This window comes from Ylistrum balloti, unplaced genomic scaffold (assembly GCF_031769215.1).
Source record: "Ylistrum balloti isolate Yb309-2 unplaced genomic scaffold, AGI_CSIRO_Ybal_v1 Utg369782, whole genome shotgun sequence".
Lineage (NCBI taxonomy): Eukaryota > Metazoa > Mollusca > Bivalvia > Pectinida > Pectinidae > Ylistrum > Ylistrum balloti.
The window spans coordinates 3053769-3070704 of NW_026781970.1; the positions used below are offsets into that span (position 1 = coordinate 3053769).

The window sequence follows — 16936 nt, forward strand, 5'->3', positions numbered from 1 at the left end:
TGGATTTGAGAACATATCTTGTTAAATCTGATATAACTTTTAGAGCGTGGAGTATCATCAATGTGTATTGAGTAGGGATTGTTGAGCTGTTGAATGACTCTTTAAAATGCGCCTGTGGGGTTTGCAAGTGCTCAGCAAATTGACACTGAATATCACTAGCTTGTGGCCAGAAAGTACTTCTGAACCTCTTTCGTTAGACCGTGTAAATGTATATAACCATGCGAAACTGACTGCAACTGATGGCTTCGATTCGTCTTTTGTGAAGGGTTATCGTTGTATTGGAACATAAATTGTTCCTTGGACATCTAAAGGTCTATAACATCACGGTTATAAAATAAAGGCTTGCGTTCGAATCTATCGCTAGTACTGTAATGTGTATCGCTAACGCTCAACTCGTATTTTGTTACAATGATAATTTAATAAACAATGTTATCCTGTAAATGGCTCTGTCGGAATACACCTGCCACATATATTTTGGGTGTATTCGGCATTGACGGAAAACAGCTGTATTTAAGCACGTGCATTAATTCGACAGAATTACTTTATGATTTGGTTATTCATTTCATTCAAAAATATAGATATCTGTGTAAATAAGCGATTTTATTTGTTGAAGCAAACAAATTTATTGACGAAAAATCATAAAATTGCTTTTGATATCAATGAAATTTTGAACTATGTTTCTTGACGTGTGTCGTTAGGCATAATTCAGCGTGACGTCAACGTCAGGTAAACAAAGATTGAATAGGCCAAACGAACTGTTAAAGTTTGGCGAGGCAGAATAAGTATTGCAGGATCAAAAGAATACATGGGCAGTGTCCTAAAATATAAGCTGCACTTTGGCTTGGGAAAGAGCAAAAAAGTCACAAAGGTGGTTCGCCCAAGGCTCGCGCTATACAGCTTATATTTCAAGACTCTAACCGTGTATTCTCCAAATCTCTACCAGAGTTGTCGTTCCTTGAGAGCGACAATTAACCTCTCAATTAACGGTCAGGATCAACTTATGTAGTCATTTTCCAGGTGAACAAGCAGATATTTTCAAAATAAAAATGCAAATCACAAAACAGAAAAATAATGAAATATTTCATATTTTGATACAAATACGTTTTTCAAGAATCAAAGGTGTGATAATTATTCTGCAATGCACTCTGGAAAAGATTTGCATACTTTTTCATGTCTACATCCGCTGATTACCATATATACTATAATCCTACATGACCACGTGACCTCATTTGTAATATAATAGATGCTATTTATACAAATAACACCAACGCTCAAGTAAGGTACAATTTTTTGTATTGTAAAAATTATCTCTTATAACTAAACAATCAATAACAGGTACTAGACTTACATTTATAAACTTTGGCAATCTTAGGGGCTACTCTGCATGTTTATTTCATAGACATTTTAAAATGACTGAAAATCCTGATCAGCCTAGATACTGGGTGAGCCCAGCATGTTGTGGCTGTGTATCTGTGGCCAGGTGAGGCCACCAGGTATATGCCACTTAAAAGAAATGTCAGATAAACCATCAGGTTAATATTGAATACTAAATACATTAAGTAAATTGTGATTTATAACTGTAATAACTATATCTGAATTGGGGTAAAAAATTCAAATATGTTGAATTGATAAGGCCAAAATTGAAGTATGTTGAAGTGATAAGTAACAAACAAACAGGTAGCCCAAACATAATGAAATAGTCATGCAAAAAAACGATCAAAACTAAACTGCACAAGTACTATGCACATGTTCTCTCAACAAGTTCTGAGTCAACATAACACCACATGAAGTATAAATAAGTGTACTGAACATCACACCAACTTAAAATGGCATTCCGGTTCAGATTCTTAATTAAAGGAAATAATATAAGATGTGTCTTACTCAGACATCCTTTACTTATAAAAGACTGCTTTCCATTAATTAAGCTATAATTATTATGTGTATAACCAAGAGAGCCTACTTATCATACTATACTGACTTGAATTAATTCTGATAGAGAAACTTTTAACAGGTTAGATAGAAAGAACTTCCAACAGTACATTTCTGTGACTATCTGACTCTGGATTTTCGATATTCTTTCTCCTGAATCAGTGAAATGCAACAGGTAAGACTGGCAAATAAACTAACTAGATGCATTGTGACCCTGAAATGAACCTTAAGAACAGATCCCGGACAATGAACCTGTAAAAAAGCACTGCAGGTATGCCGGCATGAAGTACTAATTCTATGAACTTTGACCCTGAAATACAGAAATAAGCGAGTGAATCTGTGATATGGACAACAGGTAATACGGCTTGAACTTGAGCCTGAAATAGGGAAAAGCTATTGAACCTATGATAATGCCAGCAGGTAAGGCAGTTTGATGTCTCGATCTGTTCTGTGACTAGACCTAAAATACAGAATTAAGCCACTGAACCTGTGATGTGAAACGCAGGTAAGACGGCTAGCTGTGTTGAACTGTACTATGACTAAACCTGAACTATAGAATTAAGCCACTGAACCTGTGCTCAGAACAGCAGGTAAGACAGCTTGATGTATATGATACTGTGTTGTGATTATACCTAAAATACAGAATTTAGCCACTGAACCTGTGGTATGAACAGCAGGTAAGACGGCTTGATGTGATGATCTGTGCTATGACTAAACCTGAAATACCGAATTAAGCCACTGAACCTGTGATATGAACAGCAGGTAAGACAGCTTGATGTATATGATACTGTGTTGTGATTATACCTAAAATACAGAATTTAGCCACTGAACCTGTGGTATGAACAGCAGGTAAGACGGCTTGATGTGATGATCTGTGCTATGACTAAACCTGAAATACCGAATTAAGCCACTGAACCTGTGATATGAACAGCAGGTAAGACAGCTTGATGTGTTGATCTGTGCTGTGACTAGACCTGAAATATAGAATTAAGCCACTGAACCTGTGATATGAACAGCAGGTAAGACGGCTTGCTGTGATGATCTGTGCTGTGACTAGACCTGAAATATAGAATTAAGCCACTGAACCTGTGACATGAACAGCAGGTAAGCCAGCTTGCTGTGATGATCTGTGTTGTGACTAGACCTGAAATATAGAATTAAGCCACTGAACCTGTGATATGAACGGCAGGTAAGCCAGCTTGCTGTGATGATCTGTGTTGTGACTAGACCTGAAATATAGAATTAAGCCACTGAACCTGTGAAATGAACAGCAGGTAAGACGGCTTGCATTACTGATGCTATGGACTGAGCCTAGACCTGGAACTGGACTAAGGCAACCCGCCGTTGAACTTGTGATATGAACAGCAGGTAAGCCAAGTTGATGTGTTGATCTCACTTTGACTAGACCTGGAATACAGATTAAGCCACTGAACCTGTGATATGAACAGCAGGTAAGACGACTTACAATATTGATGCTAAGAACTTAACTAAACTTTAACCTGAATTAAAGGAATGAGCTATTGAACCGGTGGTATGGAATTGCGGGTAAGACAGCTTGATATTGATCTGTACTGAGACTAGGCCTGAATCACAGAATTAAGACACTGAAACTGTGGTGAGCACACCAGTAAGACAGCTTCATGTATGCATGATCTGATGATGTAGATAACTAAGACCCAGAATCAGTAACCTGACAACCTGTAACAGACATAAAGTATAGATGCTATTTGTGATATACTACTGAAAGAAGGCACTGTATCTATTATGTGACAGCATGTTACAGAGAACTTAGGGACTTGGTATATATATTGATGATATGTCTATAATACAAAAATTCATATAATTGGAGGTGAATGGGGCTGGATGGTGGGTTTGTCGTGAAGAAAATGGCCTGCTGCTTCATCAATTTCTTTTAACCCACTGCTGTTTAGCGTCCCCTAATGAACTGACCATTGGTCAGTGATGGTCACGTGACCTCCCCTAATTAATATAGCAGATGACGTCAGTATGCATATAAATGAACCTGAAAATGAACTTGTACATAAGAAACTAATCACATCACAATTTATATAAAACTTGACCAGACTTAATACATATAATTAAGCATAACACTACACTGTATATTATACAACATTTTTACCATATTTATAAACATGCCCTACAATGATGGTATACAGTTCTGAAGGTGTATTTGTATAAACTTAAATTAAATAAATTTTAATTTTATACAAATAACACCAACGCTCAAGTAAGGTACAATTTTTTGTATTGTAAAAATTATCTCTTATAACTAAACAATCAATAACAGGTACTAGACTTACATTTATAAACTTTGGCAATCTTAGGGGCTACTCTGCATGTTTATTTCATAGACATTTTAAAATGACTGAAAATCCTGATCAGCCTAGATACTGGGTGAGCCCAGCATGTTGTGGCTGTGTATCTGTGGCCAGGTGAGGCCACCAGGTATATGCCACTTAAAAGAAATGTCAGATAAACCATCAGGTTAATATTGAATACTAAATACATTAAGTAAATTGTGATTTATAACTGTAATAACTATATCTGAATTGGGGTAAAAAATTCAAATATGTTGAATTGATAAGGCCAAATCGATTGGAATAGAAACTATTGTGACTATTGCAAGAGAGCCCCCAAGAATGATATAGGTACCTCCATGAAGCTAATTAACTGGTACACATCTTATTTTGTGCCGCCTTGATGACATCATTTGATGTCCTAATGTAACGAGTGTAACAGTTGGATGACCACCTACCTAAAGTCTGTATTAAATGATCTTCTACCCCGACCGATGCAGCAGTAGTAGCCGCTCCGATCCGAAAAGAATGCCCACAGTATTTCGAACTATCTATACCAAGTACAGACAAAATATGTCTAAGATACGTGATAAAGTGATCTCGGGTAAGAACCGAATTGTTTGGTTCAACAAATAATGGAGCATCACCTGTAGCACCTCGACTCTGTCTAGTCTGTAAATATTTGTACATAGATTTCACTGGGCAAACAAGATGAAGATTATTCTTAAAAATAGAAATCTTTACACCTTGTCTGAAAGGATCAGTTTTTGAACTTCTTAATATAATAAAATAACCTGAAAAATCACTGGACATAATGATGTCTTTAATACGGAGTATGTCTTTATTAGACGTATAATGATTAGCAGTGAATTCACCGCAACGTAAAAAACCAAAAAACGCCATTTGACAAGCGCATAACAGCAGTAAGTCTAAATCAGGGGAAAACAGTGACCCCTGTAATAAGTTGCACATGCGTTTTAAAATATCAAAAGTTATAGGAAAACGTTTTTGGTTTAATAAACCGCTTTGACACTTTTTAATACCCCGTAATATGCACACAAGTCTTTCTGACTGAAGTAACGGATTGCTCAGACCACTCTTAAGATAATGAAAACGGATCCCAGATAGGTATAATTTAATTGTGGCAACACGCAATCCTAAACTGAAGTGACAGTAGGACACAAAATCTATGAGGATATCCTCGGATAAACTCGGCAGTTGGCTAGCTGACCCCATCAATCCGCACAAAGCCGTAAAGCGGAGTAGATGTTGAATAGCCACAGCATATGTTCGCTTTGTCAGAGGACTCACTGCATAGTCCCATAGCTGATTAATTTGGTCTCTCCTAGTGTAAGTAGGTTTGATGCCGAAAGACATGGCGTTGGCTGTGGATCCGCCCATGGTGCTAGTCTGCGAAACTTTGTCATCTGGAATCGAGAAATGGCATCTGCTATAGTATTATCAATTCCTGGGATATGTTTGGCACGCACAGTAAAATTGTAATAAGCAGAAACTAAGGTCAATTTCCTCATGAGTTTCATGATAAGACTCACTTTAGACCTGCCTTTGTTAATGATATCCACTGTAGACATATTATCACAGTGAAAAACTATCCGTTTCTTTGTCCATTCCTGACCCCATAACACACATGCCATTACAATAGGGTAAAGCTCTAAGAAAGCCATCGAAATTCTTTCTCCTGCTATGGTCATATCTTCAGGGAAGCTTCCCTGGAACCATTTATGTCCGTAAATACCTCCAAAGTCCTTATCTGTAGCATCAGTATATAAATGCATATCCGCTGCAAAAGTATCAAAGTCATGAAGAAAAAAATGATACGCCATTCCACTGTTTAAGGAAGATGAACCACATGTCCATATCTAGCCTACACTCTTTGGTCAATTTAATATGATGATGTAACTCTCGGACTTGAGTGGACAAACCAATCAGATAGGATACAAATGCGCGGCCATGCGGTATTACACGACTTGCAAAGTTTAAATGACCTAGCAGACTAAGTCTCTCTCTTAGTACATGACTTCCTGTCCTTGAAATCTACTAGGAAGTTACAAATACGATTTATCTTTTGCTCTGGAAGACGTGCTTGCATGTTTGCTGTATCCAAAATTATCCCCAGATATTCCAGATCTGTAGCAGGTCCCATAGTTTTGTGCTTCGCGATAGGAATGTTAAGTGTATCGAAAACCTCCAAAAGTTTGACCATAGTATCTTCAGCATTGTCATTAGGAGCATCGACCGTTAGAAAGTCATCCAATAGATGTAGCACATGATGGATTTGATATCTGTTTTTTAAAATCCAACAAATAGCAGTTGACAAGGTGTCAAAGATTTTTGGACTGGATCTGCTTCCGAAAACCAGTCTTGTATAAAAATAATATTTTTGACTCCACATAATCCCATGAAAAGGCCATAAAGATGGGTGAATTGGTAAAAGTTTGAAAGCATCAGAGATGTCTGTTTTACACAGCCAGCTATGTTGTCCTAAAAATTTTATAACACTAATAGCATGGTCAATAGTTACATATTGTAATGAATATTCATTCTTATCAATGAGGTCATTCAAGCTGGGGTTATTTTTGTCGTCATGTGGCGCTGACAAATCCACAATCAATCTCTTCTTCTTAGAATACTTTCCTTCAGCTATACCGATGGGATTGATTCTGTAAACTGGGAAAGGTATGGTCTCGAAGGGCCCGGCTAAAAAACCTTTCTTCAACTCTGAGTCTATCAGTTCCTGCACCACGTCTGGTTGAGTCCTAGCAGATAATAAATTTTTACATACAAGAGATGTTTCCGGTATATCTCTAACACCAGTGTCGAAACCCTGACGTAAACCCTCTAACAGATAAGCCACAAAAGTCCTATCTGGATGAGAGGACAGTTCCAACTCTAACATGTCAATATTAATAGGTGTAGACACCGTGGGGAGCCCCCCTACTGATTTCCCCTCTTGTGGAGGTTCTGGGGGGCCGAGTCGTTTTTTGAACCGGCGACGTGAGAACAGTCTCTTTTTGCATGGTCTTTTTGGCATATCAAACACACGTGTAAATTGTTACAATGAAATCTTCTACATCCCCTGTCATTGAAATTATTGCATATTTCCTTGCCTTGATGTAGTTTCTTAAATCTGCCGTGCTTGTCCATGTTGGTGTTGCTGTTAGTGTACCTTTGTTGTTGAGTTTTAGTTGACAATAAAACCGGCTTTGTGGCTGACGCTGTTACATATAATGCAGTTGATTGGTATGAGATTAGTGAAAATATTACAGAACAACGCATATCCTAACTGACCAGTCTACTCTAATATTCTTGTAAGTGAGATACGCTGCTGCTTTGGCACTAAATTGTTTGTGATATTCATAGAAACCACTACTCCCATACCTAGAGGCCATGTCGATTATGTCCCTCTCGTATATATCTAATTCCTCCCTCCTAGATGGAAAAGCCTGACACATGACATTCTTAAAAATGCCAAAGGCCTGAATGAATTCGCCGATCATCAGGTTTCTCTGAAGTCTGGGGTCTGGTTTTGATTCTGCTGTCCCGCTTCCCGAACTAAGAGGGCCTGTGAAATATAGTATTAACAGGGCCGCAAGATTTATGTCCTTACCTTTGACGATGTGAAGACGTAGGGTTGGCGATAAAACCTCTACGAACGGCAAGGACTCTGCAGAGTAACCATGTTGAGTCCTGATGAATGAATGTGTACCCATATTTCTAATCAGCGATATGTCGGACATCTGAGAAGAGTGGGCGGCAATCGCCGTCTGCAGGGCAAATCTGGAACCAACCTGATGATCGTTGGTAACATACATATCAGAGCTGGAACCCTCACGGTTTGTAATGTTGGTGTTGACCCTGTATCATTTTTTGCACATTAGCATCTCTGGCTGTTTGAACTGAACTTCCTGCTGAGGCAGCTGGAATTGGCCAGCTTTCCATTGAATGTATTCTGTCTTGTAGAGTCTGCATCTCCTGACTGATATTGGATAATGAATCCGCCAACTGGGCTGAGATTGTGTCCGTGAATTGGGAAATGACCGACAAGACGCCATCTTGATTGTTTATGTCTCACGGTGCATTCTGGGAGCTAGAATTCCGTATCCGCCCAGGTACCTGATCATCTTTCTCCGTCACGGGCGAATGATCGTGTTTGATGGCCCCAGTCCTGTTGTTTGTTGCATGCCTTTTGTACAGTGCAATAAGGGTGGTTTTCATTGAAGAAGAAGAAACTGTAACCCCAAGTTTAAATAGTTCTTGTTTGAGTTTAGCCGTCATCCAGTTTTCCGGCATACTCAGGTCATAAGGCGTTGACCAAGAGCTATTTCTCGTCCGTTGTTTAGGACCCATTCTAACAACACAGTAAAGCTTGTATGCCTGATTCCGCCAAAATTGGATGATAAACATATGTCCAGTAAACACGTTACAATGTTATAAAAAGGGCACCATCATCATGAAGTAATAACAGATCCCAGTAGATAAAACACGACGAAATAACCACTTGTTCGATACTCCCGCCAATCGGGTATACGTTAGTCACTTGGGGTTCCCAGCAGCCGTAAACAGGGGAGCAAAAGTTCCTCAAAGTTTATAGATCCTCAAATACGTAAGTTCTTCCCGCCAGTCTAAAGTCTCAGATGTGTGTTAAATAGACACAATCGAGATAGGAACCATTTGTCGTGAAGAGTTCTTGTGAAACTATGCGTTTGTAGTAACGAAATTTGTCGTGAAGAAAATGGCCTGCTGCCTCATTAATTTCTCTAAACACACTGCTGTTTGGCGTCCCCTATTGAACTGACCATTGGTCAGTGATGGTCACGTGACCTCCCCTAATTAATATAGCAGATGACGTCAGTTATGCATATAAATGAACCTGAAGATGAACTTGTACATAAGAACTAATCACCATAATAACGATTTCATTAGAAGAATTTGTAGTAGAATATAGAATAATTTGATTGAATCAAAACCATTTCAATCTTGTTCTAATGGTTTCTATTTCATATTTCCTGCATTAAAATCGAATAAAAACCTCTATGAATAAATCTGCACCTACTTAGCTATAAACATACTTGACAATGACATTACAACTGACATTTGGATATTCCTCTTTACTAATTAACCTCTTTTCTTCATGTATTTCAAGTTTGACAAGATATCAACAACGACACAAAGTCAATTAGCTACATAAACTTAACCAAAATACACACACTGACTTCCTTGCCTGATTAATGTAGGCACACTAGTAAAATGTTTTTAACAAAAGGTTCACTTGCATCACTCAGCTTCATGTGAAAATTTGTGTTTACAAATTATTTCAATTGATTCACCGCCAACAACATGTATGGCGCAGCCATATTTGATATCGCATGTTATTATGGGTACACAGTTACTATTTTTAACACCTGCATGATTTCGTATTTAAATTCTTTTTCTACACAATGATTATACTTAACTCCTTAATTATAACAGACGTATTTTCATGAGCTTACAACAATTGAAAAACGAAAATTACATGTTTTCAACTGAAAGTGTCAAAATAGAAACTCGAGCATCGCTCGGTTAGCGCTGCCGCTGGGTAGGCCATCGCCTGCTCCAAACTCACTTGATTCCGACAAATCGCAATATTTAAGCTTTACAAGTATAATGTAACTTTGCAAAATAATGATGAAATTATTACTACAGGTAAATATTACAATCGGCTGTTATTGCTTTACAAAACATGCTTTAAATGACACTTACCTACAAGGAAGCCAAACAGCGTTTTTATTAGCGGGTACAGAAATGTCTCGTGATCAAGCAGCATCATTGCTTCAACGTCTCTGCGAGTTATCTCCCTTGTACCACATCTTTACAATTATGTAAAAGCAGGGGGGGGGGGAGGGGGGTATTTTGCTTTAGTCATTGTTTCGTTTTACGTCAACTTTGTAGAAAAGTTGAGCATATGCGCCAATTTACCACATTACAAGTATATGATAGTTAATTTGAAGGAATTATTTAGAGTTCTATCCACAACCATACCTAGCCCGTACGTGAACTTACAGATATAAAAAAACTATTGCGAATATATGTTAATTGGTAAGAACACGTGAAATGACCGTAAAGTTAACCTAACTATGATGTTGATCAATTATTTCTTGTTTCGAAAAAGAAACGTTTGAACAACACTTGTGAAACGTTTTATCACAATCGTTTAAAACAAAATCATATCGTGTTGATGTGCTACGTTAAAAACACGTGACATAGACGTTGCAAACGAGACGGTATTTTTTTAGAGGAGAAATAAGCGTTTCAGCAACGTCTGAAAAAACGTTATATTTTCAACAGAAAACGTAGAGATTTTATCCTTAAGGATTATACGAGGGACAAACGTTTCATTCACGTTTATAATTAAACTGAATGTTTGGAATTATTGGCTTGTTTTGTCTGCGTGCACGGTGTTTCAAACCTACAACCAGTGACAAATTTTCTAACAAAAGAAATCCAATGGTATTTGTCTTCATGAAAATGTTTAGTTTTTAGCATATTTCAGTACCGGTAAGCGGCTTCACACCGGTGTAAAATGTCTGGGGTTTGTCTTGCACACTGCATGTATTTCTAATCGCAACACAATATACGGATAACCCTTTGATGGGTTGGAGTTCTGTTACAAGTCCCTGTAATCCTCACTTTGATCACCTAAGAATGCAGTTTGCAGTTGCAGTCATAATTGAAATTGTCCTTCCTTACTTTTTCCGTCTTTCTTTTCTTGTATAAAGACATCGGGGACAAATGTCCATTGTTTTTCCGTGTACTGAATAAATCATGGCTCGTGTTCTATTAATAAACATGCATTATCTATGACGTCATAATATGCAGACGTCACGTGAGATTTCCTGGTCGTCATTGTCACTCTGTTGCTAGCGACGGAAGGCATCGTAGTTAGAGAAGGAGTAAGAAGGAGATAAGCGACTTGTTATTTTCCTGTTGAAGACCAATTTTTCAAAGGTACGTATAACACAAATCACCATCCAATATGGTAAGTACACTATATAATTCATTTGTGATATAATGACGATTTTTATTTGAACATGAAAGCAACAACGAGACAAATCCTTACCACGCTTGGGCGCGAACTTTTTTTGCATTTTGTACTTCTTACTTAGTATAATGTATTGTGATGTTAATCTATCTGTGTGACGAACCCGACTAGACAATAACTAGACCGAATTCACAACGATCATAGGTGGTTACAATATCACAGTAGCATTTGCGTTGCTTTTTTTACCTTTCTGTGTTGACTGATCACATGTCACGTAATTGATTCGCGCGATAGTAAATTTTACTTCCGCTTAATTTGTACAGAGACAGACTGGTACGGTGCATGGTTCGATTCCTCATTGCAGCACTGTTCTGTGGCAAGCCAACTTATCATTTATTCGTTGAGCTATGTCGGTCCATATTTGAGTTCAATCATAACAGATATCTCATGTCATGCGAAATCTCGTCTTATATAAAATGAAGTCAAGTCCAGAAAATCTCATGGATCACTCTGCGTTTTACCGGTTGATGGCCCTAATGATCTTTGATGTGTTGACGGGCCGTTAAGAATGTCACAATAATAATGATGATGATGATTTAAGTCGGTACATCATATATAACAATAAACACAAGCTAAAGGTTTGTACAACCGACTGTAAACATATGTAAATTATATCAAAACAGCAGGCATACATACAAAAGCATATACGACGGTATTGGTTAATTAAGATATACAATAATTTATGTCCAGTTCTAAACGTTTTAACATTTAATTATCGATAACCATGACACCTAGTATACTATACTACCCCTTCCCCACACCCCTTCCATTCATTCGGTTTCGTCCTCCTCCCAACACCGACGGGTATTGTTTTATTTATATAATTATAATGTTTATTTAATACATACTTCGTAAAATATTCATTTTACCAAAACCATATACTAAGATCACGGCTGTGGTTTCTTAATCTTGTCGGCAAAGCAGGTAGAGTCCGGCATCGTACAAGGACAAGGAGTGATCCAGGAGAACGACAACTAAAAGCATGGGATGTGACTAAACATTTTAGATAAGTAGAACGCAATGTGTCTACAGTAAAGAGTCAGATCTTTGCCGACTGGATTAGGAAATGACAGTCACCAAATCCACAGAATTACTCGTCGGTGCCCCCACCCCCTTACCCCAATTTTGTTTACTTTTTCTCATTTTCTAAGCCTTTAACTCAAAAATATGAAAAGTTCTAAGGCTATTGCGTGACTATCTTAATTTGTATGTTTTTTATTTGTTACGGAAAGGACGTACGTAAGTTGTTATAACTTTTGTCCAATCCTGTTGTATTTTGTTCGCAATACAATTGATTTACACTAAACTAAGATATAAGTATAAGCGTATGGCATTATATTAAAAAAACCTACAAAACAATTCTGTTGATATATACACACAATGCAACACAGACTACTAAACATGATCATGATATAAAACATTAACATAACTTTCAGACGTTTGATTTTGAGCATGAATGCTATATAAGTGGGTAGGAATTAAAATTTGATAAAACGAAAGCCGTGTAAATTGCTTTCCGTCCTTCTAGTGTCAAATCTTTAGCAATTCGTGCCAGGACATTTATTTGTCTGGAGTCTTAAACATACAGGTACGTGACTTTGTCAACCTGTCAAATTTCTCAAGAAGTGTCACAAAATAGTTTAACGTGTCTTACGACAAATCATGGTGATCTTCCAACACAATAAACGCGAACTTCAATTGTTCTATATGATCAATAATACGCTCAGATGAACCGTTACCGTGATCCATAAGTTTTGCCTCTCCATACATTTCTCGACATCGTTGAGCAGAAAGTTGATTCTTGGATAGACTTAAGTTTGCCTGCTCCAGGCCCATACAAGCTATCTCATACAGAAACGAGCTGTCTTTCCATACTGTTGTCTTTACTGTTATTAAATATTATCATAATTTATCTATTTACATTTCGTTTTAGAGTTGGTTATTAAACTGTCAATTCGTCCCAGTGATATTTAAAATAGATATCTCGTATATAGACTGTTTGTAATCGGTCAGTATTTCAACGTTTGTCTTTTCTTTCTAGACTTATAAAACAGTTTGGACCATTATATTAAACAGTGATGTCGTTGTTTATTATTTAATATTTGTAATTAGGATATCACATCATTATCCCTCGACATTGCAGGGTCAATTACTTAATTACTTCAGACAAAACCTAAATAACACGAACTGATGTTTCAGAATACACAATGGATGATGAACAACTGCGCCGTATAGCGCGGGATTTGATAAATACTGCAATAGACAACGCAATGGACAAAATCTTAAAAGAGGAAATGGCTGGAGATCTTGACCAGGGGGTGGATGATATTGTGAAACTGACCATTGGACAGTCAGTTACCGCCATACGCGATGGAAAAACTTCCCCTACCGATGATAAGATGAAGGAATGGGTAGGACACTTTGATAAAGAATTAAGCGATAAAGTCGAGTTGACCATTAGACAATCAGACACCGCCATCCGCGATGGTCAAACATCACCGTCTGACAATAAAATGGAAGGACTGTTAAAAAAATTACCGGAAGTACCAACCATCACGACAGGAAGTAATTCACCGGAGGTTAGTTACGCGGAAATCAAGCAAGAAGTGACCGGAAGCGGAAGTGACCATCTGCTTCAAATAACCCCCGCCATCGTCCAAGGTATTATTGAAACACCCATTATTTCGTATGCGGCATTACTTAGTAACATATGTACAAGACGATAGACTGTCTTATATTAAACAAATCATTGAGATGGATGAGCGAATCGTTCTAGTAATATGTTTTCATTGATATCAATGGAATCCCGGATCATTTTATCAAAGCTGTATCGTCTGAATTCATCTTAGTAAATATATTCTAATTACTTAATCAGATATTTAATTCGTATTCTTGTTATAAAACAGCTGATGAGACCATGACTACACGTCAGTTCAGCGAGACATCCGGCAAAAAGAATGTATTGGGACGACTGTTCGACATACTTTTTAAGGTTAGCTTATCATCACCATTGTGAACCACGTGTTAGAACATGATCCAATCTGAATCTGTGATCAACTATTGGGATATCATTTAATATACACAATCTAGTGACAAAAATAAACATACTAATGTCCGTGAAAAAAATTCTTTCACTGAAAACAAAACAAAATTCTAAACGAAAGTCACTATTTTGAACCGATTTCAACAAAGCTTATAGTTTCTTCATTAGAGTTAAAAAACAATAGAGAATATACAAAAGTTATATTTCGGCATTTTCATTACACGGATAATTAATAAGGCACTTTCTACATAATTTGTTTTTACAATTGTTTCAGAGAAACAAGAATGGAGCCAAGAAAATCGTCACTACTACAGAAGGTGAGAATAGTATCTACTATTTAGATGATTTATGTGAATTATCACGTTTTAATGTTATATGAGTCATTTTATTTATTCTTTGTCCAATAGGTGGCAGCAGTGGCACCTCAGTCGACGGGCAGATGACATGTTCATCCAAAGCCCGCAGCAAGAAAGACTGGATCCGTAGAAACCTGTTGTGCTGCTTCGTACGACAGACTGCCAAAGCGGGGGGAAAATATCAATAAGGACTCCAAAGTCAACACTGGATTATGTAACCTACAGCTTCCGTGCTTGTTTATTTATTTGTTTTATCTTTATCAAATATAGATGAGAAATATATGACATTTGTTGTTGTTTTACTTTTCGGATCAAAATATTAACCGTAAAGAAACAGAATAACCTTTGTGACATTTTAAGTTGCAAAAATATAGAGTAAAAAAATGTAAAAAGAATGGAGTACGTATATTTAAATACACGCGACAAGATTTAATAGTAAAAACGTTATGCGTTCAGAGTTCTTGGCATGTCGATTCTCTTTGACAGGCAAACATCTTCCTGTCAAAAGCGTCACAGCTGTTCGAAAAAGTTGTCTCTAGGAAACAGGACTTCTACAATGTTTAATAAATGGAAATTAGTTTTATCAAATCATTTACAGATGTATCGCTGTACTTAAAGTTTGTACATTTCATAAATGTTGATTTAGTAGTAGAATAGAATGATACTGTCGTCGATTGTGCACATTGAACTGCAAAGTTGGTGGAAAAGCTGTTGCCATTTGCGGTCAGAAATGTCCTTTTAGGGCATTATTGGAACTTTATCTGTGATTATCTTTTTCAACTGACAAAATTGATGTTGATTCTAGTCATGCATGTTCTAGTCAGTCAGGAACAGATGACTTCCTCAGATGTGATGTAAATAGTTATGCCAGTCAAAAAGTTGATCGTCAAAGAACTGATAGTACTGAATTTCAGCAGAACTGTGATTATGAAAAATTTGTATAATATTTTGATTTAAACGTTGATACACTGTCTAGTAACCAGAAGAGTGATTGAAAATGTGTTTGTACAGAAATAAGACTATTTTTGTAGCTGATGAAAACCCGTCACTTGGTTTGACTAATATTGTTAAACATGTCATTCACTTAAAACCAAATGCAGAGTCAAACCACCACCAACCGTATCGGTTAACACCTGAGAAGCGCGAGGTCTTGCGTTCTCAGTTGAGTGAACTACTTAATCAAGGTGTCATTGTCCCTGTCAGTGAGAAGGAATATATCCCCATTTCTAGTCCTATTGTTTTAGTTTCAAAACAGAAAAAGAACAAGAATTCTGATGCAAAGAAAGTGCATACCTCACACTTGTCAGCTTATAGATTCTGTTGTGATTTTTGATATTTGAATTCACAAACCCAGCCATTAAGGTACACTATTTCAAACATTCAGAAGCTCACAGTATCTTTTACCAACAATACTCCAAACTTTATTGCTGGTATTGACATGAGCTCTGAATTTTTCCAAATGGAAATAGATCCTGCGTGTTCCAAGTATACAGCGTTCAATACCTGTTTTGGAACCTATACATTTACGCGACTTCCCATGGGTCTTAGCACAGCGCCAAATAGTTTCCAGTTACTTAAGGATACTGTATTGAAAAGCTTAACATTTAAATCTGTGTTATGTTTCTTAGATAATGTATTGACATGTTCTACTTTTGAGGACCATTTACGAGATTTAGAGGAAGTGTTTTCTCGATTACTAAGAGCAGGCTTAAAGCTTAACCCGAAGAAGTGTTTGTTTTCGCGTAATAAGTGTGTGTTCTTAGGACATGAAATTTCTCGTGACGGGATTCTTCCCCCTAAAGACCGCCTTGATGTGATTCGTAAATACCCAACACCGCGATCTCAAAAGGAATTGAGAAGAGCTATGGGTTTGTTCAACTGGTTCAGAAAATATATTCCGAGGTTTAGTGACACAGCCTACCCTCTGAACAATTTTCTTAAAAAGGGAGTCCGCTTTCATTGGCAGTACATTCATCAAACAGTGTTCGATACCCTCAAGTTTCAGCTGCTCAATTCTAAAGCGTTGGCAAAGAATTCCGACTTGCTGTTGATACATCTAGCCACGGGATAGGGAATATGCTTTACCAACTGTATGACAATAAGGAGACATGTGTTGTTCGCTTTGGTTCGAAAGGGTTGAACAAACAACAGCAAAAATATGGACCTACTAAGCTTGGACTACTAGGAATGG

At 37.3% G+C, this 16936-nt stretch overlaps 2 protein-coding genes across 2 annotated transcripts; both read right to left on the minus strand.

The window, feature by feature from the left end:
* Positions 1–5554: 5554 nt before the first annotated feature.
* On the minus strand, positions 5555–6091 carry LOC132544202 (uncharacterized). The gene has a single exon (XM_060207769.1). The coding sequence runs from the start codon at positions 6089–6091 to the stop codon at positions 5555–5557; it is 537 nt and encodes a 178-aa protein (XP_060063752.1).
* A 170-nt stretch (positions 6092–6261) lies between these two features.
* LOC132544203 (uncharacterized) lies at positions 6262–7299 on the minus strand. The gene has a single exon (XM_060207771.1). The coding sequence runs from the start codon at positions 7297–7299 to the stop codon at positions 6262–6264; it is 1038 nt and encodes a 345-aa protein (XP_060063754.1).
* Between the last annotated feature and the right edge of the window lie 9637 nt (positions 7300–16936).